Below are 27,574 nucleotides of genomic sequence, written 5' to 3'. Positions count from 1 at the left end.
GGGGAGACCGTCCTCATGTTTCTGCTCTTTCACAACATACCAGGTGGCTGATGGGTAAACACACACATCCCTGCCCTCCTCCACAGGAAGACCAACTGTTTGCACAGACACGACCTCGTGTTGTCCTGCAGCGCTTGAGAATACGCCGTGCCAACGTGTTGCTTGTTTAAGTTGACTTGACGAAGTCAAATCTCTGGGGCAAGAAAAAATCATGTTTAAAGATTTATGACGGATACTTTGTTAGGATGTTTCAGCTGCTCAGTATTCAAATAGAAATGCAAGCGTGGTCAAATCATATTATTCACATGTTTGGGAAACTTCTTGAACTATAGCCAGAAAGTGTAAAAGTGCTTATTTTAGTCATTTCATTCATTTCTAAAATAAGAAAACGTGCATGTGTCACCTGTTAGAGCCGAGGCAACAAGGGTGTCTTTCTAAACGCCTCAAACCACACGATACATGTGGCTCAAACCTCAAACCCGTCCCCAGAGAGCCGCAAGTGCATGAAAAATGACTTTTACAAACATTTCCACTCCTCCATCTGTTTATTGATATTTCATCCAGCAGCCGTTCTTGTTATTCCTGCTACACTTCTCCTAAAATAGCTCACAATATGAACCTCAGGATGAGGAACACGTGCTTCTCTATCACTGTGATGTTGTCTGGTTTGATGTATTCTCTGTTTCACTTTCTAAAAGAAGAGTTTTATGAAGTCTCGCTGTAGGAATGCTCACTCGCGGGTCAAAGCTTAATTGTTTACACTAACCAGCCGGTGCGGTTCAGAGATGTTTAGAGAAAGATTTCAGCTCTGGCTGAGGTTCTGCCTCTTACTGTTCTTCTGGAGAACAACATATGGGTAGTGGATGTTTGGGGAATGTCTGATTTGTTTTATAACATGTTAAGGATGCTATTGTTCAGGTTTTCCTCTCTGCTTCATTATAAATGGTATAAAGTGATTGACAGGTGTATTCTCTGTGTGTTGTGTGTGCAGGAAGAGAAAGGCATCTCCTGTGTTCTGGTGGAACTGGACTTCCTGAAGTGCAGTGTGGGATTTCCTTTCATGAGAGCTCAGACGAAGGTAACGCCACACACCCACAATCCATCGTTTTCTGAAGCCACATACTTTATCCATCATTCATATCAGACTTTTAACCCTGTACGTCTTTTCTTTTTTCTCAGTTTCATCTGTCAGTGCTTTTTGACACAAGTCATCTGTCTGGCGAAAATGAGACGCTTGTATTTTTAGTACACGCCCGGAGGTGAGCTTTCAACAGCCTTGATTCAATCAGACGTACACAAGATTTCTTGATATTAAATAAACATGCTCCACACCATTGGCCAGAATAAGCGCATACCCTAATGTGTACACTTAAATCGAAGATAGTTTAGACATTTACAACTATTTGGGGAAACGATGTGGTTTTGATGTTCATCTAATGCGGGGCAGATGTGTTTTCTTTGCTCAGTGACGTGTATAACACGATAAATGATGAAAAAGCAGACTCCCACAATGCACATTTGGCCGTCTCACAGTAGGAACAGTAATCAAAACTGTACAATCCATCCTAAAAACACGACACATAAAAGTCTTCGATGTGAAATGTCGCATCGTGATGATGTGACCACGGACATCTTAATTTTCTGTTTATGTGATTTGGAAAGAGTTTACTAAACTAACAGCTAATAAATACAAAGTTTCATATGCTATTTCTTCTTCAGCGCTAATCCAGAACATGATAGCAAACTTCACGACAACACCTTGGAATTGTCCATACCACTGATCCATGAGGTGGACACCACGATCACAGGGTAAGATTTTCACTCCGTATTGACATAAAACCCCCAAATCCTTTTAGGCCTCCGTGTTTTCGATTACTATCACTAACTATTTACTTCTGTTAACATCTAAAGAAAGAAAAAAGACATGTAGTTTAGTACATGATAGACTCTTAATTCTTGGCTGAACTTTCCTTTTAACAGCTTTAAGAGCGTTACATTGATAAACGTCTGCTGATAAACGCAGACACATTTGTTATAGATGCAATTTTTGTTGCTGTTCTGGAGTATTTCAGGGTAACAGGCTTATCTAAAACACTCGTATTTACACAATGTTCTGCATGGAGATATACGAGCAGATAGTGACACACTCCTCACTGTAATGTTTTTAAATGAGAGCCAGAAACTGAACTTACACATAAACATCCAAACCAGAGCAACGTCTGTTTTATATTCAACATGCTGGCTCTGTGTATCAGAATCTTTCACTCATTAATATAGAAACAAAGATTTTAAGTACAAACTTATGCACTATAGATAAATGTGGGCCGTTTTGCAACCATACAAGATGGAATTGTTTACTAAAGTAGTGAACTGTCTCAAATACACACTGACACACACGAATAACAGTTGAAGGGTCAGATAATTCATGTTCAAGAGAGAAATATCAAATAATACAATGAAGGATTTTCATAGTAATCGTGTGGTTGTTTTTGCAGTGTGGTGAACCCGACGTCTTTCGTGTATGGAAACTCAATCGAGCCTTCACGCTTCGTTCGTCTGGACGACCTGGACTGCAGCTTTCAGCCTCTTAACTTCACCTTTCAGGTACCAACACCAGATGATGGGATGTGTTTTATATGCATTTGAGATGTGCAGAATAAGACAGAAGCAACAGGCCATGAGAGGTTGTGTTAGTGATTTTAAGAGAATGTGAACACATTTACAAAGGTATCGTCACTTCAAACACAATTGAACAACATGCATATAAAATCTTTTTCATACACCTAAAATTATATCTGAATAAAGGTGAATATGTCGCTTTTAGCCACTATATATTTTAAATATCTACATACATAATATGATAATGATTATCAATGCATTGTTGTTTATTTTAGTTGTGTGTGTGAGTGCATGACAGACAGATCCCAGCATTTATACGTTTCCTTGCCTTGTTTGTGTAGGTGATAAACAACGGGCCGAGCAGACTTCCAGGCTCCACTGTGGACATCAGGATACCCAACCGTCTGCTTGGCAACGGAGCTGATATGTTTCATATCATCGACACACACGTGAGTTTCTCCTGACGCTGTCACTTCACTGTTTATTCAGATAGATTCATGTCTCAACACCTTCATACAACAGTTATACGTGGAGCAGGACAAAGCGATGGTTTCTTTGAAAATGCCCTGAAATATATTTTGACCTCTTTTGTCACTAAATAATTCAACATATGTATTGGATTTTTATTTATTTATGGTGCATAAACGAAAAAATTTACATATGATAACTATTGTCAAAGTGGAATAATTGATGGTGCCATTTTAAATGATTATTCTGACTTAATTTTTGTGAAGTCAATTTAGTTTTAGATATATTAAGCTATGTAACAAGACAATCACATTATTAAAGTCCCAGTGAAATGAAAAATGACAATACCTATACGTTCATGAAATATTGCAGCGTTTATTGTAAATAGTTTATCAATGTAGGTCATTCTCTTTCTAAAATCCATTTGCACTTCTGTCCTGTATTGACTATCCGTCTTAAATTACGAATGTTAGACGCCTTGGTCGGAGCATCCGTTAACTCCTCCCCTTCAACTGTCAGTCTGTTGCCAGTTCATTTCAAAATGCAACCTCTGTTTTTATACATCCAATCAAATTGCAGGGAAAGACGAAAGCCACGCCCACTATTTTTCTCATTGGAAATTCCATTTCACCCGGAAATGCCTCAAAACACGGAAGTAAAAATGATCGCGAGGACTTCCTGTTCACGGGGACTTTAACAACAATCATGAGGTCTTTCCCAGGGGAGTTGGGATTTCGATAATAGGCTTTATGCGGAACGTCACACGCAGACACCAGAAACAAGTCTCATCGAATCAGAAGTCTTTTGTGTCCATTACAGAAAGGGCTGTTTAACTCAAAATGCCTTTAAATTAGCTACCAAAAATAATCAAATCGATGTCCATCGCGTAAACAGATTGATATATAAACTTTTTTCTTCTTCTCGCAGACTTTTGAATATTAAAATAGCACAAAACGCCTTAAAATGGAAACAGCTAGCTAGGTTGGCAGATTACCTTATAAATCCATAGATATCGTTGACAGTTAATACGGTTAATACACTTTTTCCAACAAGCGGATGAAACGAGACCCGTTTACCAGTTTAGTCACGTGACATTGCACATATACCCTATGTTCATTTTTATTGACATTTTTGGGTGATAACCTTGTTTCTCCGAAACTGCAACATTTTATGAAAAAAAGTTGATATTATTAAATTATTAAATATTGTGCTGTTAACGTTGACAAGCTAATTTCAACACTTTTCATTGGTTAAGCATTTGCAAAACCCACAGACAAACGCGAGGGGTGACCGATGAAAAAAATATATATTTGGAGATGTGACAGGTTACATTTATAACATTGTTTCACCAAAGTGTTCCTGTTGGTCAATTGAGCATTATGTTAGCAACAGTACTTACTATAAAGTTGCATTTATTTATCCAGTTTTTCATGAAAGTAATATAGTAATATACGAAGATGCCCTTTATGTAGATTTATCTGTTTGCGTGTTGTGTCGTCATACAGTGTGGTCGGTCAGGAGAGTTCAGTAATGTCAATGCCCTCAGGTTAATAGTTAATAGAGACTTCAGGGTTTATTAGACAACAGAGGATAGTGTCACAATGAGCAGAAATGCACATAAGTTATGAGTTTAACCCATACGTTTGCCATAAAGCTAGATCAGGTCCGGGATCAGTCTGTGTACTGTGAACGGGTAGACGGGGGAGACCTTTATCCCACCCTGAATGTACCATATGGAATCACTTATCATGCCATTAGATGACTTGCACGGAAGGCTGGAATGAGACACCTGGGGAAAAGCTTCCGATCACCCCAACTAACCTGCAGCACAGTGGCAGTGTACCGTACCCTGAGTAACACAAATAAAGAGAAGCAAAGGTTCACACTGACAAAACAAACACACAGCGCTATAAAAACACACACGGCTCTAAATGAGAAAGAAGAGCTACGGATGAGAACTTAATCATTTCTGAGATTAAATGGAGAGCAAATGGAAACTTTTGCTAAAGTCACCAGAGATTTCTCTTGAGAAAAGCCCATGAATGACGCACTGTTCGCCAGGCTGGTAGAATCACGTGTGAGATCGTCTGCAACTTCATGACAATGTGAAAGCTTCAGATGGTTCCTCCGTGGAGGTCTGAGCGGAGAGAATGCTGGTAAGAGGTAAAGTGTTCCCCGGGGCAGGAACAGCGTGACATTAAATCACTCCAGATGGAGCGCCCTGTCAGAGGAAAGCTTCTCACATCCTGCTGGGACTTAAATTCCTTTTGTGATTAGAATAGCTAAGCAGGTCTCAGATCAGTGGACGACTTATAACGTCCGTGAACGTCCAATATTCCGACCCAACCATCACACGTTCCCGTGAAGCCAAGTCCCACATCTCCTGTTTACAGCGGATGTGAAGCCAAAACTGTTGACGGTATACTGTTAAAAAATATGTACAAAAAATGAAATTTTCTCTCAGCTAGAGCGACAGTAATATACTGTAAAATCATAGTTTTTTTCCTGTAAAATTACAGGATATAAGGATATATATAATATAAAATGTTCCCACTGTTTGTCTTTAAATTTTTTAATAGTCTTTTTCTGTAATTTAGCAGTTTTTGACTGTTTAAAGAAAACCAAAAATAAAATAATAACGTTTTTTCCCTGTAAAATTACATAATTTTTCTGGAAAGTTTTTTGACCGTATTCCAAAAATACATTACAAATAGAAACTGTAAAATTATTTTCTTTTTACATTTTACGTGGAAAATCTATAAACAAAATAACAGAAAATTACAGGGGGGATTACAGTGATTTTTTTTTCTTAAAATCAAATAATGAATTTAATAATATATGTTTTTGCTTAACCTTTTGTGGTATGATGTTATATTATCCTCCTGTGTGCCTGCAGGTATCAGAAGGTCGAGGAAACTGCACGTGGCACAAGAACCCGACACCCTGCACCATCCCACAGGATAAAGAGAACATATTCCACACCATCTTTGCCTTCTTCACCAAATCCGGCAGAAAAGTTTTGGTACGACTGAAGGTTTTGTTGAATGTCGTGTGAAATAAAACGTTCATGTTTACACATCCACGCCACTTGAAGCTGTCAGAGCAGATGCACATCTCTAACAGTGATGCTGTGTGTACAGGACTGTGACCGGCCGGGACGATCCTGTTTAACAATCTCCTGCAGTCTGACGTCTCAGGCTAAAGAAGACACCACAAGTATAGATGTGCAAATGCTACTGAACACTGAAATACTACAAAGGGTACGTCATGTTTACATTTTGAAAACTACAAAGTACATTAAGTTCCTAACAGTGTTTGGATATAACACGAAGAGATATAAAGCCACCATTTCAAAATGATATTCAGTTTTCCTGAATATACTATTTATATTAGTATATTAGGTGTGTGTCCCGTGTTAAATGATTATTTTTATTTTATTCTGTGAACAGCTAACAATATTTCTACCAAATTATAAAAAAAAAATTTATCATGCAGAAAACTATCTTGGTTATCTTGGTTATAAATTTGCTCTGTAGTCTCAACAGACACTTTATATAAAGAGTAGCTGTGTGTTTTAATAGTGTAAATGTGTGTCTATCATTGTGTGTGGTTTACAGGACAGCTCCTCAGTGATCCAGATTGTGACTCGAGGTCACGTTCAGCTGGACGACAGAGCCGTGGAGGTGTCCAACGGACTGCCTAACGACATTTCTGTAAGACATCAAATCAATCCTTCAATCCGCTTAAAGGAAAAGTTCACCTCAAAATCTAAATTGTGTCATTTTTCGCTCACTCACGTGGCGCTCAACATGTTTTAAGACCTGATAAAGATAAAGATATTTTAGGTGACTTCCGAGAGATATCGTGGCCTCCTCATAGACATCATATATCGGATCAGATATCGATATATTCCACCACATGTGTGGAAGTGCTCTCTTGAACGCGTGCCGTACACTGACAAGACAGAGAATATATCCATTAAAGTCAGTATTTTGGTCTGTATTTCGCACATAAAGCATTCTCGTCGCTTCAGAAAAGAATCAATTGAGCCACTATGAACGGATGGAGCAATTTAAGGATGTCTCTAGTACTTTTCTGGACCTTGACAGTAACACTAACCATGATGTCTATTGAAAATCTCTCGGATGTCACCTAAATATCTTTAATTGTGATCTGAAGACGTCGGGAGATGTCAAAATATGTAAAATTTTCTTTAAAAAATACAAAAATCATTCTGTTTGGATTTCGTTTCAAATTTAATACAAATATGATGTTCCACAGAAACAACAGAAATCTGACTTTTGTACAATGAAAGTAACTTGGTCAACATCGCAAGCTCGTGCTTTTTATATTATTTACCTAGAATACATAAAACATATTTTTATTTATTGAGTGAAGAGTTCATTTGCAAAAACTGGTATTTTAAAAATATATATATATATTTAGTTTTTATTGTTTAAGTTAGCTGTTTTAGTTATTTTTACTAACTGCGGTTTGATTGTTATTATTTGGAATGCACCAAAAAACATGATTATGGAAAAATGTAAATAAATGATCTGTCTTTGCAAATGAACTTTAAGTACTACAATACCTACAATTCAGCATGGTCTCAGACGCTTTTAACCCCACTATATCGTTCAACGTTATTGTATGTTTTTGTAAAAAACAGAATTTGTCCAGCCGCTGGTGTGCAAGAAACATTACATTTTGTCCCTGTAAAATCCAGTTTTTCTGGTAAATTTGCTGTCTTTTCTGTGATTTGATGTTCCTTACCATATTAAAAAAAGCTAAAAAAATAATTCTATAAAATTGCAGCATACATGAAATATCCGTAAAAGAAAACAGGGAAAACGTGTTTACAGTGTAGACGATAATACCTTCAGACTTCTGATTAAAACGGGACATGACTTTTGTTTTGGAAAGTAATCTATTAAAGTTTAATAGATCTTAATAATTTAATAATCGTTTAATAATTAAACGATCATAAAGATCAGAACGCTTCTTTCACATGAATGTGAGGTCATCAACAGCAGCTGACACGAGGATGAAATGAGCATGTTTTTACCCTTCAGTTGTGCTCGGTCATCCCGACGCTTTGCTGATTGATGAGCAGAATGTGGGACTTTGTTTCGGCTCAATTGGTGGTGTCTGGTGCCAAGACATCTCCCTCAAAACTGCTCTCAGCTGATTGGGTTTGTGACCCGGTTTCAGCCGGCTCAGGGGGGGTGGGGGTTTATTCCTAAATAAGTCTGCGGCCCCTCTTGCCCCCCAGCACTTAGGAAATGCATCTGTTCCGCACTGTCCCACCGCAATTCATTATTGAGTTTATTAAGACGGTCCCTGGGGTAAACTGTCTCATTTAGAAATGCCTTGCTGCCAGACGCATGGAAATGACAGACTGATTGTGGCTGCTAAACTTTTAATGCCATTTGGTCGTCAACACGTTTGTCGTAACAAATGCTTGACACAATATGCAGTCGTGTGTTTTGCTATAATGACCGACTGACTGTACCGTACTCTATTCTGCTTATTACAAAACAAAGCAATAATGAGATGATAATATTTGAACATTGAGAGACCGAAGAGTGATGAATCAAGTCTCGTCCAGTTGTCAATGTATAAATAGTTCTGATGCTAAAAAGATGTTCTTTGAAGACAACGGCTTTACTAAATGTTAATGTGGGAATGTCTACAGAAGCTGAAATGAGATTTAGTATTTGGACTGGTTTTCGCGCATCATTTGGATTTAAATCCACTTGAGGACATGAGTATTTGAGGTTTTCAGAGGTTAAATTCTTCCACATTTAAAGGTCGAAAAGCACTTGTGCCCCGTATCACGTTGACCTGAAAAGTATGTGTGCACGCTTTAAACGTTGTGCTTGTCTCTAAAGATCTGTGCTTTTTTATGTGGAGCACAAGCGTAGTTGTTTTGCATTAAGTTGATGTTTTCTATTCCATAAAACTCAATGAAGATCAGTGCTTTTCAAGCGACAAACAAGAGAAGACCAATCTGTTTATATTAGAGATGTCATTACTCATCAGGGCATATACAAAGAATGACCTAAATGAAAAATCTTCACATACACGCAACTCATATAGACGTATTTGTTACCCTTTGTTGGAGTCAAGGCCTAGATGTTATGAGAGACAGGAAATGACATCATGATTGGATTGCAGGGTTTTAATGTTTATGGGACTGTGTGAGGTTATGACAGGCTGTGTTGTATGTGTGTGTGTGTGTGTTAACTCGGGCTGTGTTGTATTCCAGCTGTTATTTGAGGCTCTTCACAGTCAGGAGCCCAGGGGTTACGTGGTGGGATGGATCATCGCCATCAGCCTGCTCATCGGGATCCTCATCTTCCTTCTGCTGGCTGTGCTGCTCTGGAAGGTACCACATCACCTCCAATTAGATTTTTTTAACAGTTTTTGTCTCGTCCTCCAGTACAAATTTCTTTTAATTCTTTCATTTATATGCAAGTTGTCTGTTAAAATTAGGTGAGATCATGCTTAAAACATACTAAAAATATCTGCCAACGGGTTAAGAAAAATCCTCGTTTTCTCTTTGAATGAAGTTGAAATTTCTTATCCCATAGGCGGATCCTTTTATTTGTTTTAAGCATTAAGTGCATTTTGCATTGAGTACATTTTTCTTATAAAGTAAATATTTTTTGGGTTAACAAGATTTACTTGCTTCTCGAGTGAATGTGTCTTGATTTTTGGCAAAGGATCAACATACTTATGAGCCAATTCAATTCTAGATTTTGGGTTGCACTCATGGACATAAACATTCATAAGTTCAGATTTGTTTCTGGATCGATCACAAGATGCACAGCATGAATACTAATAACTTGCATCCTCGACTAGGCTTCACGAGTGTTTCGATGTGTCACATACTCTATCCACACCCTACCGTTGCTTTCGTTGGACAGACAGCCTGAGGGCTCAATAAAGATCTGTAGCTCCGCCCACACCGGCCATAAAGAGAACCAAACAAAGCCGACAGTAATTTACACTTAACGCTAACACATGAAAGTGAATCAAACTGATTTCAGGGCCTCTGAAACAAGGGCCGCTTTTCTTTTCCACTCCGATTCTTTCCGGTGGGAATACTACAGCAAACTCTGGAATGTTGATGTAAGGATACTTTTCACTCGTTCCCCGAAATCTGCCAAAATAAACCTCCTGAACAAGGCCTGCACATGTGTCGCTCCCTCAGCGTCAGGAAGAGAATGGAGGTCTGAATCAATAAACAGCGTTCGGACAAAGACAAACGTGAGGAGTCACAGGAAGTTGAACGCTGCGTTTTTGTACTGACACAGTTTACAGTAGCGCCGTCTTTCTGTGTTTATCTCCTCCTTTTACGAATCCTGGAGACTTTTCACATGACCTGCGTCAACTCGATCCTCACAATGTTTAAAATAGTTCATCGTCATTAAGATGACCAAAGATGCTTAAACTAATTTTGTGCACACTTGTTTAAATGCAAAGTAAAATGATCCGTCACGTTAGTTTGTAAATACAATATTTTCCTTTTTCTAGATGGGGTTCTTCCGAAGACATTACAGAGAGATCATAGAAGCGGAAAAGAACAGGAAGGACAGTGACGAAAGCTGGGATTGGGTCCAGAAGAGCCAATGAGAGCTTGGATTGGGTCCAGAAGAGCCAACGATAGCTTGGATTGGGTTGAGTAAATCCAGTAAGCTGCTTCCTTCATCACGGCTATCTCCAAAGACCCGACCCTCCAGCCTTCCATATGTGGAAGAAAAAGTATTCTCCAGATTTTTCGGAGGTTTGACACTTTTCCTGTGGACGTTAATCTAGCTAACGCTTGAGGTGACGGTGTGATCTGCCAAAGAAAATGAGTTGCAGTGGAAATCCATTAATCCCGTTGGGAAAAGACTCTTGGGAAGAAGAGATGGAGCGAGAGGAATAAAGAGACTTCCTGGAGACCATGTGGATATTGTGTCAAAACTAGCAGACAATTCAAACTCTCAGGACGCTGTTGAAAAGCAAAAGTCTATTTTTTATAAGAAGTATTCCATACTGTATCGAAGAGCTTCGAGAGGTTTTTAACGCACTGATGACTGACACGCGCCAAGGTCGATGTTATTGCTTCACAGTTCTCTTGGGCACATCGTCGGTATAATGAAGTTGGATGTCTTGATGAAGGATTGTTCCCCTCAACTCTCTCAAGTTCTCATTTCCAGAAAAACACAGCAAATGTTTTCTCATTTCATTCAAAGAATTCTGAATTTGCCGTCATGAGAACCATATTCTCCTTTTCTTAAATAGGATTTAAGGCTAAAATACACTACAAGACTTTTGCACAGATTTTCAGTCTGGACTTGCTGCAGAAAGTCTGTGGCAGTCTGCAGATTTGATCAGTAAGTGTGTTGGTTTTCTATATGAAACTTTCACAAAGTCTGCAAGAGTATGATGTCTAGCTAAAAGAAAATCTGTTCAGATTTTAAAAGTCTTGTGCTGTATTCCAGCCATTCAATTCACTGGATGTTTTCCCCATAAAAGTTTCACGTTATTCTAGTTTTTTTTTTTTTTTCGTTTTTTTTCAACAGAATGTAATAACTCGCTCAACCTCTGAAACAGCTTTCACATCTTAGTTTTGGCCCTTCCTCTTCACCGCCTGTTAGGATGACATCACTTTTTACCATCCAAACACGTTCCTGATGGATTCAATTAATTCCTACCCTACTGGAAATATAACACAGGTCCGTGTTGAATTCATTGAATTCATTGCTCCACACATGTTCCTTTATTCACAGATTTCATTTTAATGTTCTTCTTTCCTTCATGAAGGTAATGAGACATTTAAAGGGATTTATAGCCTCATCTTACACAAGTAAAGCAAAGTCAATATTTCTTTATGCCTTACTGGTAATGGATTTTGGAGACTCTTGATCTCTGGAAGGTTTGCCAAAGACTAGCTTGTTTTATTGACACATCCACACGTTTCGTGTCCCCGTTTTCTGCATAGATGTGTTTCAGAGAGACACATACTTGACATTGTAAATGTAACAAATGTGAGTGTCAACTGTTTCAATTATCACATATTTTAGAATAAACTACTGTCACTGAATTTCAGTTTTATAAATGTATTAAGAAATATGTTTGTTGTACAAGCTCAAGCTGTATATTTATCTACTGAAACTGTCATTTAGAAAATAAAAAATCACAAAATGATGTTAGATCTTGCTTTGTCTTCAGCGCCACAGTGAGGTGATTATTGTTGCCACGGGGCCATCTAGTGAATTTTATTATAAATTGCTGTCCTTTTTTAACTGAACATTTGATTATTTTAATGTTAATTGATGTCATTAGTGTATATGGTGTATTACAAACATTATGTATGATGCATATTTAAATTGTATATCTACAAAGTATCAAGCTACATCTGCATACAGAAAATACAAGACATGAGTTATATATAAATCAGCTGTATCATAAAGCTTTTTTATCAAGTCACATGAACACATGAAGTTCACATATTAAACACAGTAATAATCAATCTGTGCACTGGGAGTGTATACCAGGGACACCATATGTTTAAAAAGATACAGTGGACCTCCAGACGGCTTGTTTATTTATTATATTTATTATTATAAGATAAGATGACTCCATTTTTATAAATGTTCAAAAATTCGATCAATCAAACTGCAGTTGGTTTGTTTCAGAATAAGAAATAGCTTTATTGCTAAGTATGCTTGCGCATACAAGGAATTTGTTTTAGTGACATAAGTTTCCAGTACACAGAGACAACAGACAAAAAATAGGCAAATAAATAAGTTGTGCTAAACAATTGTGCTAGAAATGATAATGGGATAGGATTGAGTAAGATGCAGGGAGGGGTAACAAATAAATATAAGGATATTGTACTTTTTTTTGCATAAGTGGGGAACATTTAACTGTTCATCCCTGTAGGTCAGGGGTTCCCAAAGTGGGGGTCGCAAGTCCACGAGGGTGGGGTCCCAAGATGATTTCCAGACATAATTTTCTTTAATTATTAGAAATATTGTATGTAATGGAGTTGTGTAACAAAATATAAAACCAGGCAAATAAAAAGACATCAGCCACAGGTAGATTGCCTGGGGGTTTCGATTTGAGCCATAATAACAAATAAATACAGCTAACTAACACAATAAATCACAATAAAACATTTTAACATTATAAAAAGCATGATTTATTAGAGTTATCTCATGTCACATTGTGTGTGATGAATGGGGCTGGTGTGATTTTGTTGTGTTTGCACAGGATGAAATGATGAGTGCCTATCCAGAGGATAATGTTTTAAATCATTCGAGAGACGGGTAACCATTTCTTTTTCATTTCTACCTGCTAAAATCCCTTAAACTGTAAAGAAATGTCTGATTGTTTAACACTGTAAGAAAGTCATTTACAAAATGATTATATCAAGAGTTATTTATATTGACATGTTTACATTAGTGGTGCACATTACATGTTTGCAGAAACACTGCATTAAAATGATCTCCGTGTTTATATCGAATGAGATTAATGAGATACTACAATGTTTGAAAATCATGTTTTTATTAAGTTATCATGTTTTTATTGTGGGGGGGGGGTTAAAGGTGTCACGTGCGAATAAAATATGGGCTTGACTTTGGTTGCCTGTCCTTTAAAGTGTTCATTCAATTTAATCATTTTAAGTGTTTTGGTAGAATATCTGCATTCTGTTTATAAATAATAAACAATAAATATAGCAGATCGTTTATTTTATTAAAACATGTTTGGGAATGTATAAATGGACCCTGAGCGATTAGATGTATCCGTCAGTTTTGTGCTTCGTCTAGTCGAATACTACGTTACCCAGAATGCTCTGCACGGCAGCGTCATTAAACGGCGCAGGGAAACTTCGGTGGCCTGTGCGTGTGCCTGAGTTAATTCTCATTGTTTTATATGGAAAACGGATCTTTTTTTTTTAACGAAAACACGATCTTGAAGATGCGTTTTTACAACACGTTGTTTTCTAGTTTCAGAAGTTTGAAGATGCGCAATAATGACGACACACGAGCGAGTTCATAGTCGATGCGTTCAGTGAGATTTACATCAAACAGCTGGAGAGGTAAAGCAGTTGCTGTTGGCGTTTATCCATCGGTGAACACACGTGTCCAGTGAAGTCTCCTTTAGCACAGAGATGAGTAAACAAGAAGGTAAAAACAAACACGGTTTCTCATCATTATCACTGTGCTGGTTTCTTAACATAATGCTAATGCTAACGTCTCTGTAGTTAACCTAAAGTGCTTGAGATTTCATCTTGTATATTTGTGCACAACATGTTTTTTTCAGACGAGGGATGTGTCCGAAATCGAAGGACAGATGCTGGACAGAAGTCACAGGATTGTGTTCTCTCAGATTCAACTGTCATAGCTGCTTTTAAAGGTGACAATCTTTATTTCAACGTATATTTAAAGCTTATAATGGAAATTATGTTATTATAGATGGGAATCAATAGAACATCATTCAAAACCCCAAATACTACAAAAAAGGGATTTTGTGATGGTTTTTAACCTGATACAATTTAATAGTAAACAGCTCATGGTTCATAATGGCATTTGAAATAAAAACTATTTGAGTTTCTGTTGTTTGTTTGATTAAGTTAATGAAATGTGCGCTATTGAAGGACACTCACTTGTTTTTCTACAGTGTTCCAGAGAGAATTGGACACTAAACATGATAAGTATGAGCGTTTGGTGAAAGTCAGTCGAGATGTTACCATTGAAAGCAAACGGACCATATTCCTCCTGCACAGGGTGACCAGGTGAGATGCACTCCAGAGCTTTATCAAGTTTACTAAAGGGTATAGATAGATAGATACATAGATACATAGATACATAGATACATAGATAGATAGATAGATAGATAGATAGATAGATAGATACATAGATACATAGATACATACATACATAGATAGATACATACATAGATAGATACATACATAGATACATAGATAGATACATACATAGATACATACATAGATACATACATAGATAGATACATACATAGATACATACATAGATACATACATTGATACATACATAGATAGATGCATGCATGCCTGCATACATACATAGATAGATAGATGCATGCATGCCTGCATACATAGATACATACATATTGAGATCACGATCATTTAACACGATTACTCACTGACTGTTGAAACAACATAAGAAAAATTTAAGAAAATTGACTTTTAAACTGAAGTTAACTGAAAAATTAATAAAATAAATAGCACAGCTGAACCCCTGTTAAGGAAAGGGGAGCTATGGATTTATACCAGAAGAAAAGAGGATTCTTGTAAATGTAATGTAGGAGAATTAATTGTTTTACCTCGATTATTTTGTTTTTGTAATTGTTGACGGGTAAAATTGACGATTACGATTCATTTTTGATTAATTGCACAGCCTAAATGGATGGATGGATAGATCGATGTTTAATAAATAAAAAACCTGAATGTGCACTTAGACAGTATATATACAAAATGTAATGTATTCAAAAACCTGTTGCACAGATAAAATGAAAAGATCAATGAACCAGATGTGGTGTTGTGTTTGACAGCGTTCCAGACGTTGAGAACATACTGAACGACGCAGATGTGAAACTGGATGCTGTGAGGCAGAAGATCGAACAGATAGCTGAAGAGCTGAGAGGAGAAGATCTGCATCAGTTCCATCGAGCCTTCACGCCAGGTTCTCCATCTTAATACATTTCGTTGCACTGTACTTGTATGTGTGTAATGACAATCCAATCTACGAACGCTTCAAATGTGTAGCTACCCAATATTTCACATGCATATATATGTAACTCAAACAGTGTTTCTAATTCTGTTATTGTGCATACTTTTCACAATTGACATAAGCAGATGAATGTGATCGACAGGGGTGTAAACAGACCACTTCGTGCATCATTGTATTAGGGTTTGCAGAAGCCAGCCTTGACTGCATCTCTGTGTTATCTGTTTTGTTTTCTCAGTTTCATTGAAGCAGTACTTTACACCACTAAAAATATCCAGTGTGGCTGAACATTTCTAGGAAAGGTCACAGGTTTTTTTATTCCATCTTTGGATGGAAGCGTTGCTATAGTTTCGTCTGACACATGCCTTGTTTCACTGTTTGCTTCACTATAATATAAAGTAGACGAATAAAGGAAATGGGTCTGTGTCTAGTAAAGGATGAACACACTGACCTGTTTCATCAGCTTATGAGTTAGATATGATAAAGAGAGGTGAATGTATGTGAATCTCCTCATTAGGGTAAGTGACTGTTCTGTCAAATTGACCATCAAAGAGCCGTCATTAAGAGGAACTCTATATATCCCGACATGTGGTCTTTGCACGCATTTCTTGTTTTTGGCCGAAGCGTTCTAGTGGGCGTGAAGATCCCAAGTGAGCATGTAGTATTTCGAACCCGATGGGACACACTTAGCCAGCAACATGTAATTAATGTGGCGTTTCTAATTATGCGATAAAAGGCAGGTTTACTAAATTCATGGAGTAAACTCTCGAAATTATATGTAATAAGTAATATAATTATATAATCAAGTCATATTTATTTGTATAGCGCTTTACTAGTATTGTATCAACTGTACGAAAAAAATGAATGTTAGCCAAACAGAATAAAGATCTGACCTTAAAAAGTAGTAGTATAACTTACACTGGAGAGCTTTCCGTAACATCTCGCAACTCATAAACTCGTGTTTTGGGCCAATGTGATTATTTAAAGGGTTATTTTGTAGAAAAGTTTATGGATATTTTCACACTTCATGTTAAACTGTGAGTGGAAGTTACAGATAAAAATCCCTTTGACTGTCTTGTGAATATTGTCTTGATGTTTACACACGACGCTGCAGAGAGATGCAGCGCTCACATTAAAATATCCAACATCATCTTTTAGCAGCACAAGACTAATCTGATAAAGCATGAAGACAATTATGACAAAACTGCGAAAGTAAAATTTATTTCATGCAATATTTTTTACAAATATTTTATATATATTTACAAAATCCCTGAACTGTTTACCATCCGTTCCCAAAGTTCGCAAATTTGAAAAGAGCACAATGACATGCGTTATTGGTCATAATTTAACAAGCCAAATTGTTTTTAAGAAACAAGATCTATGCGATTGTACTTTGGAAAACGTATAAACTAGTTTTAGATTATATTAGTTGTTTGAATCGCCACAAAAAATTATGGATCCAAATTTATAAACAAAATGGCTTTAAAGGCAAGATGTTATGTCTGTGATTTCACTTTTTACTCGTTTTATAGGGTAATGACGGTGAATGTTTGTTGTAAAAATGAGGTTTTAATGATGGATATGCTTTGATGCTTACCATAATATCTGTATTTGATGTACTTCATGAGTTGTCTCATCTCTCTACGTGTCTCTCTTAGGGATTCAGGAGTATGTGGAGGCCGTTTCATTCCATCACTTCATCAAACATCGCAGGCTGATCAGTTTGGAGGAGATTAACGCACGTCTGGTCTTCATGAAAGAGGACATAACCACAAAGGTATGATGAACCTTTCAGCAAGCACAAGCTCTTCTGAAAATGTTTATTGTTCATACGAATGAAAGTGTTCTCATTGTGTGAAAATATGACAACCAATGACTACAGCCGTCATACAGCCATGTTAAACTATGTATTTGATCAAGATTGTATTCATTGATATGTGTCGTTTGGTAAATGCTGCATATGACAGCACAGATTGTGTCCTCATCTTTGTGTTTAAGGGTGGTGGTGAGGAAGTTTGGTCCGGACCGTGTGTGCTGACCTTTCAGGTGACGCCAACCGACTACCTGCTAGGTGTGGCTGACCTGACGGGCGAGCTGATGCGAATGTGCATAAGCAGCGTGGGCAATGGCGACATGGACACGCCCTTCGAGCTCAGCGGCTTCCTGCGGGAAATCCACGACGGCTTCTCTTACATCGGCAACACGGGACCCTACGAGGTCTCGAAGAAACTGCACACGCTGCGTCAGAGCCTGAGTAAGGTGGAAGATGCGTGCTACGCCCTGCGTGTACGTGGCTCTGAGATGCCCAAACACATGCTCGCCGACGTGTTCACCAGCAGGGCGACGCACTTGGAGACAGATGACGGGATCGCTTAGGATATCGCAAAGGAGGGCCTGTGTCTGTGCATCTTTTTGAGTATTTTTTTGAAGGACTCGTCTCGATGTGTTTTATTGTTAGCATGCTGTTGGTATGCCTTGTTCTTCTGTTCTGTGCTGTACTGCATGTAAATGGTATCAACTAAAGGCCGAACGTCATTCAGTTCTATCCGAAAGTTTCATGTCAAAGAGATAAAATGGTCCTGGATATGTCAATAAAATTTGTTTTTGGTACTAAATTGTCTCTTGGCCATCCTTTCTTATCCTATTCAACACCTTGACAAATGTCAGATTGACAGATGCAAAACTTGATGTATTGTATGTGAATTATTAATTTGATGTTTCCATTTTTTCCGACTGAGGAAAAGGGTGGCTTGCCCACTTCAGGTTGGTGGAGAGTTCCTTCCTCAAGTGGATGAGTTTAAGGATCTCAGGGTCTTGTTCACGAGTGAGGGAAGGATGGAACGGGAGATTGACAGACGGATCGGTGCAGCTTCTGCAGTAATGCGGTCGATGTACCGGTCCGTCGTGGTGAAGAAAGAGCTGAGCCGCAAGGCGAAGCTCTCAATTTACCGGTCAATCTACGTTCCTACTCTCACCTATGGTCATGAGCTTTGGGTCATGACCGAAAGGACAAGATCCCGGATACAGGCGGCTGAAATGAGCTTCCTCCGCAGAGTGGCTGGGCGATCCCTTAGAGATAGGGTGAGAAGCTCGGTCACCCAGGAGGAGCTTGGAGTAGAGCCACTGCTCCTCCACATCGAGAGGGGTCAGCTGAGGTGGCTTGGGCATCTGTTACGGATGCCTACTGGACGCCTAACCCGGAAGGTGCTCCGGGCCCGTCCGACCGGGAGGAGACCCCGGGGAAGACCTAGGACACGCTGGTGGGACTATGTCTCCCGGCTGGCCTGGAAATGCCTCGGTGTCCCCCCGGAAGAGCTGGAGGAAGTGTCTAGGGTGAGGGATGTCTGGGCATCTCTGCTTAGACTGCTGCCCCCGCGACCCGGCCCCGGATAAGCGGTAGAAAATGAATGAATGAAGGATGAATGTTTCCATTAAAAGTCTCAAAGGTGCTCAATAAAATAAAAAAGGAACCTTATTAACAGGACTGCCATTTATTGCGCTTTTATAGATTTAGATTTTTATAGATTATTAAAATATTGGCTTTTAACCACAGATATGTTCTGTAACATGCAAATAAAGTCACAATCAGATGTGAATGTGTAAACAAATGTAAAATCCCACCATTGTTTACACTATGATCCCTGAAAATCTGATCAAGTTATATCTGTAATGAGTCGATTCTCTTCCTGTCCTAAGCCTTTCTTTATGATCCCATGAGAGTTTATTACTTCACACCGAGTTGTACGATCCTGACCCCGAGTGCATCATTCTGATGTTTGGACAAGTACAAATCATGACCGTCAAGTTTACAAACATGGGGAATCTATACAATAAAGATCAAATGTAAGAAAGAAAGAAACACTATACATTAAGATAGTGGTGGAACCGTAGAAAACCTTGTAAAACTATAAACCTTGATAAACTCGTAGGGGCGGATTCCCAGATGTGCTTAAGCCTAGTCTCCCGAACTAACTTAACTTAAGCAACTTGCGCTGATGTTTCTTAGACTATATCACTGAGACTGTTTTGTCTCAAGATGCACACAGTAATGTTATTTTGTAAAGTATGTTTTTTTAAATAGGAGGACCTGTGTCTGTGCATGTTGTCTGTTGATCTTTCTGAGTATTTGTGGTTTTGAAGGACTCGTCTCGATGTGTTTTCGAAGCCACTTAACTTAAGCAACTTGCACTGATGTTTCTTAGACTATATCACTGCGACTGTTTTGTCTCAAGATGCACACAGTAATGTTTTTTGTAAAGTATGTTTTAAAAAAAACTTAATTATCCTTATTTAACTAAGGCCTAGTCCTGGCTTAAACTAATAATTCTCCAGGAAACCGCCCAGAAATGTTTTCACTGGTATATAAAATACGCGTACTTGTAATTTAGGAGTATTTAATGACTCTTGAAACATTCTGTAAAATAACTTTAAAGATAAATATTTCCTTACCCAGTTTCGGCCAATCAGGTAAGAGCAACGTTACTGGCCAACCTAGCTTTACGTCACGTTAGTTCACGCGCCAAGTTTTACAATGAAACCCCATTAGAGAATACTTGTATCAAGAGTGTTACACGTTACACGTTGACGGCGATTTGCGTCACTTACGCATTTTTAGCTGTTATTTATTAAATAATTATTAGAAAGCGTTGTTTGCGCGTTTTGGATTTCAGCCAATCAGAGGGGACCGTGACGGCGAGGTTATAAATAAAAGGCGTGACCCGCGCGACGTCGATGCCTGGTGGTTTTGACGTTTTAATCTTTAGCGCACGCGCCACTGTTTTAATGACTTTAATGACTTTAATGACTTTAATTAAAGTCTCAGAAGAAGATCTCACGCCTTCTGCAGGTAAACGTGCTCTTCACACTCAGCAGGCAACTTTTCACACAATGTCATCACGTTTATTGTCAGATTAGCGTCAACTGCGTGTTTTAATACGACACTTGTGACGTCTACAATCACGACGAAGCGTTTACAATATATTTATCTTCCTTCAAGCCTCCAAATATCATAAACACCATGTTTATTTAGCACCACATCAAGTCGATTTGACACTTGTAGCACGTAACCTTGACGTGGTTCCCTTTTGGACAATAATATTGATGCTCCTGCAGTCACTTTGTCCATTCAAGTGATGTGGTGGATGAATTTGACATCCTCTGATGAAGAAGTACTGTAGTACACCAGTATTTGACCATAGTAAATCATATAAGAGAGTTTACTACAGCCGATTCATTCATTTATTAGAGTTAATATCTACAGAATACGACAAGTGATAACACACTAAAGTATGAGACTGTTTGCTATCGTAAATATAAATGTATACATTTCATGTAGATGCGTGATTCTCAACAGCAATACCAATTAGCAAATCTCACTATATCAGATTAATAGGCACATGTCAGAGGAATTAAACGCTGTGTTTTCATGAACCTTGACTTTGACGGGAATATTTGTCTTCTTTCCAGGATCCACCTGAAGAAACCCTTCGTCTCTTGTGCGTGATATACTCGGAATGAGAATCATGTCAGACGGCGATCGCTATACCGGTTCAGTAAAGAAATCCACATTTCAGCACTTAAAACCTCTATCTGTGTACTCTCGCATGGTGTGCCGCGAGCAGTACGGTGCCAGCAGCCCCCTGTGCAATATACAGATACAGATTACCAACAAAACTGCTGGTAAGCGACGACTGGACGATTCGTGTCTGGATGAGACGTGCGAGACCCCCCTAAAAAAGGCCCGCTTGTACGAATCGTGCTCTCCGGATCAGGGCTGTGATGTAGACTCTTTGGACTTTCTATCAGGAGTTTATGGATCTACACCAACGCAGACGAAGGATGTCACGCCGCCGCGGTCGAAGGTCATTCCTCCCGTGACCCCCGTCATGTCCACCCCTTTGTCCCAATGCACGCTGAACAGATTTGTACGAGCCCGGGAGAGCCTGCCCTCGCCCATACCCATTCTGAACTGGGACAGACATACGCCGTCCGTATCACGCAGCGCACCCCTGAACGTACATTCTTGCAATTCCATCAACGTTTTATTAACCGGCCGTCAGGGAGATGGGAAGGGCGAGGTGAGGGAGGTCTCACGCGTTCGGATTCCAGTTCGTGGACAGAAATCCCGTGACGTGAACCCAGAGGGACCTGTGGTTGAAGTGAAAGGCGCGTTGGCGCTGACGGGGTCGAAGCTTGACGTCAACTCTCAGAATGAAGAAAGCTTTGAAAGCTCACTTCCCCTTCAGGTTCAGGTTGGAAGTCTTTTTACTTGTTGAGTTTGACTGCGGTGGATGCTATTAACACTGCAAAAAATCTGCAAAATGATTTTACTAAGATTCTTCTTTTGATTTACGCAGAAAAAGTCTTTATTAATGGTACTGACTCTGTTTACATCTGAGCAGGTGAAATCAAAAGTGGTGGTTCCACAGACAACCCAGACTGTCTGTCTGTCAGCAGCGACTCAGTCAGAGAGGAAACCAGTCTTTGATATCTACCGAAGAGCCCGCTACCCTGTACAGAGGTATACATCTCGCCATCCGTTTGTCCAGACTAACATTTTTAAGACCTAATTGTACATTATACGTGATAAAACCTGAAACGGGAAGCTGTGAAAATGTATCTAGACATTCATGTCACCGTTCAATACAATACATAATACTGAGAATTCAACTAAATGTATAACAAATTTAAACGGATATTCCACCAACAGAACATTAAAGGTGTTGCGAAAAGTCTTTAGTTTTCTCACATTTACAGAAGACCGATACAGCTCTACGGTTGTTTTCGAAAAAATCTGAGCTCCTGCGGGCCGAGCTAAAGATGAGTACGTAGAGCCTTTAAGTAACGGTCCGCCAGCTGTTGCATGGATGTTAATACTGCACAAAGATGTTCTTAAACGGTTAACCATGGCTTACAGTGTGATATGATCCTGAATCGGACCCCGAGTCTAGTAGAACAAGAACCACAGCAACAACAACTACAGATGGACGTCTCTATATGGTACATATCATTATTACTCGTTAGCTTTGCCGCTATTTGGAAATTGTATTAGTCACCGTTCATAATGTGGATCTGGAAGCACGTGCGCACCCATTGCCAACAAAACACAGACATCAGTTTCACTCACCGTGTGCGGCATCTTTTAGCTCTGGGACCGCCACTCCATCTATCAGTTCAAACCATCTCCAAATCCAGCGTTATATCCACCGTTTATATAACAGTCATCAACCAAATGAAGTCAGCAAACAAACACGGCTGAACTTCACAAATGTTGTTCTCTCTCTCTTTCTCTCTCTCTCTCTCTAGTCAAGTTGTTATGACATATTCTGAATCCTGTACGAACACTGGGTGAGTGTATCGAGCACAGAAATACTACTTAATACGTCCAACTCGATTTTTGACAAGTGAGAAGACTGCACCAGAATGCATGAAATACTGTTGCACTTTAACAAACACACAACACACAAGCATTTTTGTTACAGAATTAAAAACATTCCAAGTTCATGCAAATCTTGCGTTTGTAAATGAGTTAACAGCTTTCACAGAAATTTTAACAATAGGTTAAAAGCCAAGAATGAGGAAAGATGAATCCCAAGAGAGGATTTCTTCAAGCAGTAAAAGTACAATTGGCAGCTCAACCAAAACAATTTCACTGATGTTGTGTCATATAAAGACATTGCCGGGGCGATTTGTGTAGCTCAGTTATCTCATGCCACGATACACAGCTCCTTCCTTGAAGTACGTCAAGGGTGTCCGATCCTGCTCCTAGAGGGCCAGCCCCAAACAAGATCAAACACACCTGATCCACCTCATCAAGATCTTTCTAGGTTAAGTTCAAGTCTAAACTCTGCAGGACAGTGGAACAGCTGAAGTAAGGATGTCTGCTTATAACTGAAATAATAAGAAAGAAATCTGTGTGTGTGTTGGGTCTAGGTCTGTGCCATTTTGTGGTGAAGAGAACTGGAAGAGAGCTAAAAAAGCCTACATGGAGTCTGTCATGAGACATATGGAAACGAACGGAGCAGGATATGGTAGCAGACTTCATATGCGCATTCAAACGACTATAAGAGCGGTCTTGGAGTCCTTGACGTGCAGGTCTCTGAATCGTTCCGTGTTGTTTCACCTTTGCAGGTGTGATGACAGAACTCCATCACCTGATGAATACTGTCGCCGGGCAGCGTCACGGTCAGCAGTCAGGATGTGATGGAGGTCACTGGCAACACCCATCAGATCTCACGCGGAGGTAATGTGGAAAAAGAGTTCTTTGGTATGTCGATGGTTCATCATTTATACATCATTATGGTGTTTGTTGTGCTGATATACAGTATGTGATTTTGAAATGTAAAAAATACATCAATAACGTTTTTCTTCATTCCTTTGGTTGGGCTGGGTATTGATTCTGATGTTCCTTATCGACTCGATTCGAGTCAGTGATTATAGATTTAAGAAAAAGCGATTCACAGCTTTTGAAAAACGATATCGAATCAACTGCATTTTAAAAAACGATGATTAGATTTTTCTTTGGGGTTTTGCCGAGCCCTAGTTGTTTGTTTCCTCTCTCCATGTTTGTAGAAACTATCGCGTCAGAGGTCCATTGGTGTCTCTCAGTGAATGGCAGAAGAGGAACCATATCCATCTCAGACGCTTCGCTAAAGTACCCGATATTTTCAAAAGGAGCCCGATGCTCTGATATAGATTTTATTTCCACTTTTGTATTAATATAACTGTTGTCTGTGTTTGAAAATTGTATCTTAAACATTCATTTTTGTTGATAGAAATGTGTCCGTCTTACATAATGTACAGTATATACTGCTGGTTAGTGTTGTGCACTGAGAAGTGTTTTTGTGTGTTTGTTTGTAAGTTCACAGAGTGTGGTGTGTTGCTGTGCATTTCAACATACAAATAGATTTGATGTGGGCTTTTTGCATGATTTAATTTTTCGTTTATTCCTACAGCTCACCAGCACTGAACTCGGCTCTTAATAGCTATACAACAGGTTTAGTTTCAATAGCTAGCCAAATGTTTAAAGTTCTTTTCTAGAAGAATATTTCATAGACTTCATTTTCTAATTCCTTGGTATTTTGGAATTCGGTTTTGGTTTCCTTTGTTACATTTTTAAGCTAGTTTTTATAACCTTGCAACATAAATTGTAAATTAAACAATCTGACATTTTGTGTGCGTTTGATATTTGAATCTTAGAAGTTTGAACTGTTTGAATAAAGGTGATTTTATTATACACATCTCTGCAAAATTGTGTAATTTGTATTTACGTGGCAATAGGACACAATACAACACACAACAGGTATTAAATCATCACCATAAACACAGGGGTTTTGAAACGTGTTGCATTAGTTCCTCAGGAAACCCAACAAGCAGAAAAAACACAATCTTAAATCCATCAAGTCGTGTTTGAAAGTAGGCCTACTTTCTGGAAATGTCTGTTGCCTTTGATGCAATTCATACTTTTCCATGACGTTATCTGTGCTCTGTTTTCTCGAATTGGTGTGATAATATCATTAATACCAGTTATTCTAAGTCCTCAGCGTGTTGGGAAGCAGTGCTTTGTAGCTGAGAGAAGCAGAAAAGATTAACATCACAACTTATGATTCGTGACTTTCAAGGGGTGCTATTTCCAAAAGCAGGTAAAACATGCAGTGTTGTCTGTTTACGTCAAACACTTTAGTTTCATTTTGAAATCAAACTAAATCAGAACATTGATGGCTGCAGTAAAGTCAACACCAAAACAAGTGTTTAAATGGGAATCCTCTGCTATGATTCAGCCAGGTTCTCTGTAGTGTCGTTTTTTAGAAACGCAATTGTGTGGTTTGACCACAAGAGAGCTGTGTTGTTCACTCTTAATTCGGCTGTTTGAGTAAACAAAGTGCGCTTTCTGTCCTGACATGCTCCCTTTAACAGAATTGTACCGAGAAGGGGAAAATAAATACAAAACAACACGTCTTTAGGGTTTAATCTTTGTCGTAAAACAACCATAGTAGCAAACACACCTGACAGGTGCTTTCTTACAGTCTTTAAATTAGATTAGATTCAACTTTATTGTCATTACACATATACAAGTACAGTGTAACGAAATGTAGTTTAGGTCTAACCAGAAGTGCAGTTAGCAGGTGCAGGATATACAGTTAGAGTAAATACAGAATAAGCAATATATACAGATGGCTATATGCTATGAACATTAACACTATGAACATTAATGTACAGGTGGATATGAACAGATAAGACTAAACAATAGTGTACGTGACTTAAGTGTGCGTAAATTATAGACATTAGCTATTAAAGTTGCAGTGCAATAGGTGAGTTAATGCAGTTGTTAAAGGTACGGTGCAGTATATGAGTTAATGTGGTTATTAAAGTTACAGTGCAGTATACAAGTTAATGCAGTTAATAAGTTACAGTGCAGTAGATGAGTTAATGCAGTTATGAAAGTGGTCCATTAGTGCAAATGAGCATTCATTATAAAGTCGGGTTGTGTTCAAACTGCTTCCTGCCACGCGGAGACCTTATCTCTCCAGGATACTCTGAATGACCTATCCGAGAAGTAAGACTTGAACCATTGCAACGCCATTCCAGAGACACCCATAGCACTGAGAGAAGCCAGGAGGATGTGATGATTGACAGTGTCAAAAGCAGCAGACAGATCCAGTAGGATGAGCACAGATGATGCTTTTGCCAGTCTCAGGGCTTCGATGACTGAGAGCAGTGCAGTCTCTGTGGAATGACCTCTCTTGAAACCAGACTGATTACTGTCCAGGAGGAGAGCTGGTTGAACACAAGTCGCTCCTGGCGATGAAGGGAAGAAGGGAAACCGGCATGTAGTGTTCTAGCAGTGTAGGGTTGAGGGTGGGTTTCTTCAGTAGCTGTGTGATATGTAGCAGATCTTTAATATTATGTAAAGTATTTAATATTATAAAAGTACTTTAATCACAGCCTTAGATTTACCCACTGATCTGTCATGTTTTCATAATTGTATAAATTTATATGCTGAATAATTTCAACTCTTTTCATTTAATGTTTGTGTGATATATTACGTGACACAAATGTCTTATTTTCAGTTTTAAACTTTTATTGCATTTATTTATTTTTTCGAAATCCACTCTGCAGGGATTAGTATGATTCAGATCTTTGGCTCAAACATATCCCAAGTTTTTGTGATCTTATGCAAATTCACAACGCATTCATAAGATCTTAGCAAGCTAATAGAGTCTGAACTATTGAGAATAACGGTGTTCCATTATATGTTCGCTGTATGCTTTTTATTGCCTAATTCTTGATATGTTACAATGCTGAAGTTTCATATTATCTAGGTTTGCTTGACAGTGACTGTTGTATTTCTACAGACTGGGAATGTGTCTTGTGCTCCTGCCTGATGGGCCACTGACAGAGAAGAAATGTCCTCAAACACTGTCACCATGTTAACATTTTATTTCTGTGTTTTTACCGCCATACGAGGGAAACCAGGCACGTTTAATATATTTGAATTCATATAGAAAGAAAGTATTTTGAAGACCATCAAAGTTATAAATAATATAGTATAATAATAAACCTTCAGTGCTGTGTTGATGAAAGCTGATATACAATTTAGAATAAACCAAAAGAGAAGGCTTTTCTATAGTGAAGATAAACAAATACTAAAGCTATTGTGTGTGTGTGTGTGTGTGTGTGTGTGTCTCATGAGTGGTCTTCTCCTAAAATGGAAATGAAGATGA

At 38.6% G+C, this 27,574-nt stretch overlaps 3 protein-coding genes across 7 annotated transcripts in view; all 3 read left to right on the top strand.

Annotated features, from left to right (window-relative positions):
* Positions 1 to 12,531, top strand: part of itga9 (integrin, alpha 9) — a 57,785-nt gene extending 45,254 nt beyond the window's left edge. Inside the window, exons 19-28 of the mRNA XM_079473027.1 lie at positions 992 to 1,078; positions 1,180 to 1,259; positions 1,720 to 1,809; positions 2,496 to 2,604; positions 2,961 to 3,068; positions 5,984 to 6,109; positions 6,228 to 6,347; positions 6,705 to 6,800; positions 9,356 to 9,475; positions 10,627 to 12,531. Coding sequence (XP_079329153.1) covers positions 992 to 1,078; positions 1,180 to 1,259; positions 1,720 to 1,809; positions 2,496 to 2,604; positions 2,961 to 3,068; positions 5,984 to 6,109; positions 6,228 to 6,347; positions 6,705 to 6,800; positions 9,356 to 9,475; positions 10,627 to 10,725 — 1,035 coding nt within the window. The 3' untranslated portion in view covers positions 10,726 to 12,531. The remainder of the gene's footprint in view (positions 1 to 991; positions 1,079 to 1,179; positions 1,260 to 1,719; positions 1,810 to 2,495; positions 2,605 to 2,960; positions 3,069 to 5,983; positions 6,110 to 6,227; positions 6,348 to 6,704; positions 6,801 to 9,355; positions 9,476 to 10,626) is intronic.
* A 1,355-nt stretch (positions 12,532 to 13,886) lies between these two features.
* tsnax (translin-associated factor X) lies at positions 13,887 to 18,464 on the top strand. Of its 2 annotated transcripts, none has more exons than XM_079472850.1 (7): positions 13,887 to 13,982; positions 14,097 to 14,270; positions 14,407 to 14,499; positions 14,764 to 14,878; positions 15,676 to 15,806; positions 17,510 to 17,628; positions 17,850 to 18,464. In XM_079472850.1, exons 2-7 carry the CDS (start codon positions 14,255 to 14,257, stop codon positions 18,225 to 18,227), a joined length of 852 nt encoding a protein of 283 aa, XP_079328976.1. In that variant the 5' UTR covers positions 13,887 to 13,982; positions 14,097 to 14,254; the 3' UTR covers positions 18,228 to 18,464. The 2 variants fall into 2 exon arrangements, with proteins under 2 accessions (XP_079328976.1, XP_079328975.1); XM_079472849.1 differs by having other exon boundaries at positions 14,091 to 14,270.
* A 2,081-nt stretch (positions 18,465 to 20,545) lies between these two features.
* kop (askopos) lies at positions 20,546 to 25,097 on the top strand. 4 transcript variants are annotated; one of them, XM_079473918.1, is made up of 7 exons: positions 20,582 to 20,697; positions 21,318 to 22,102; positions 22,253 to 22,371; positions 23,157 to 23,198; positions 23,784 to 23,881; positions 23,982 to 24,093; positions 24,423 to 25,089. In XM_079473918.1, exons 2-7 carry the CDS (start codon positions 21,365 to 21,367, stop codon positions 24,538 to 24,540), a joined length of 1,227 nt encoding a protein of 408 aa, XP_079330044.1. In that variant the 5' UTR covers positions 20,582 to 20,697; positions 21,318 to 21,364; the 3' UTR covers positions 24,541 to 25,089. The 4 variants fall into 4 exon arrangements, with proteins under 4 accessions (XP_079330045.1, XP_079330044.1, XP_079330047.1 ...); XM_079473919.1 differs by lacking the exon at positions 23,157 to 23,198 and having other exon boundaries at positions 20,546 to 20,697; positions 24,423 to 25,097; XM_079473921.1 differs by lacking the exon at positions 23,157 to 23,198 and having other exon boundaries at positions 21,318 to 22,096.
* Positions 25,098 to 27,574: the final 2,477 nt, after the last annotated feature.

Source organism: Barbatula barbatula, assembly GCF_947034865.1.
Source record: "Barbatula barbatula genome assembly, chromosome: 14".
Classification (NCBI taxonomy): domain Eukaryota; kingdom Metazoa; phylum Chordata; class Actinopteri; order Cypriniformes; family Nemacheilidae; genus Barbatula; species Barbatula barbatula.
The sequence above is the reverse complement of the archived record's forward strand: the minus strand, read 5'-3'. Positions and strand labels throughout refer to the sequence as shown.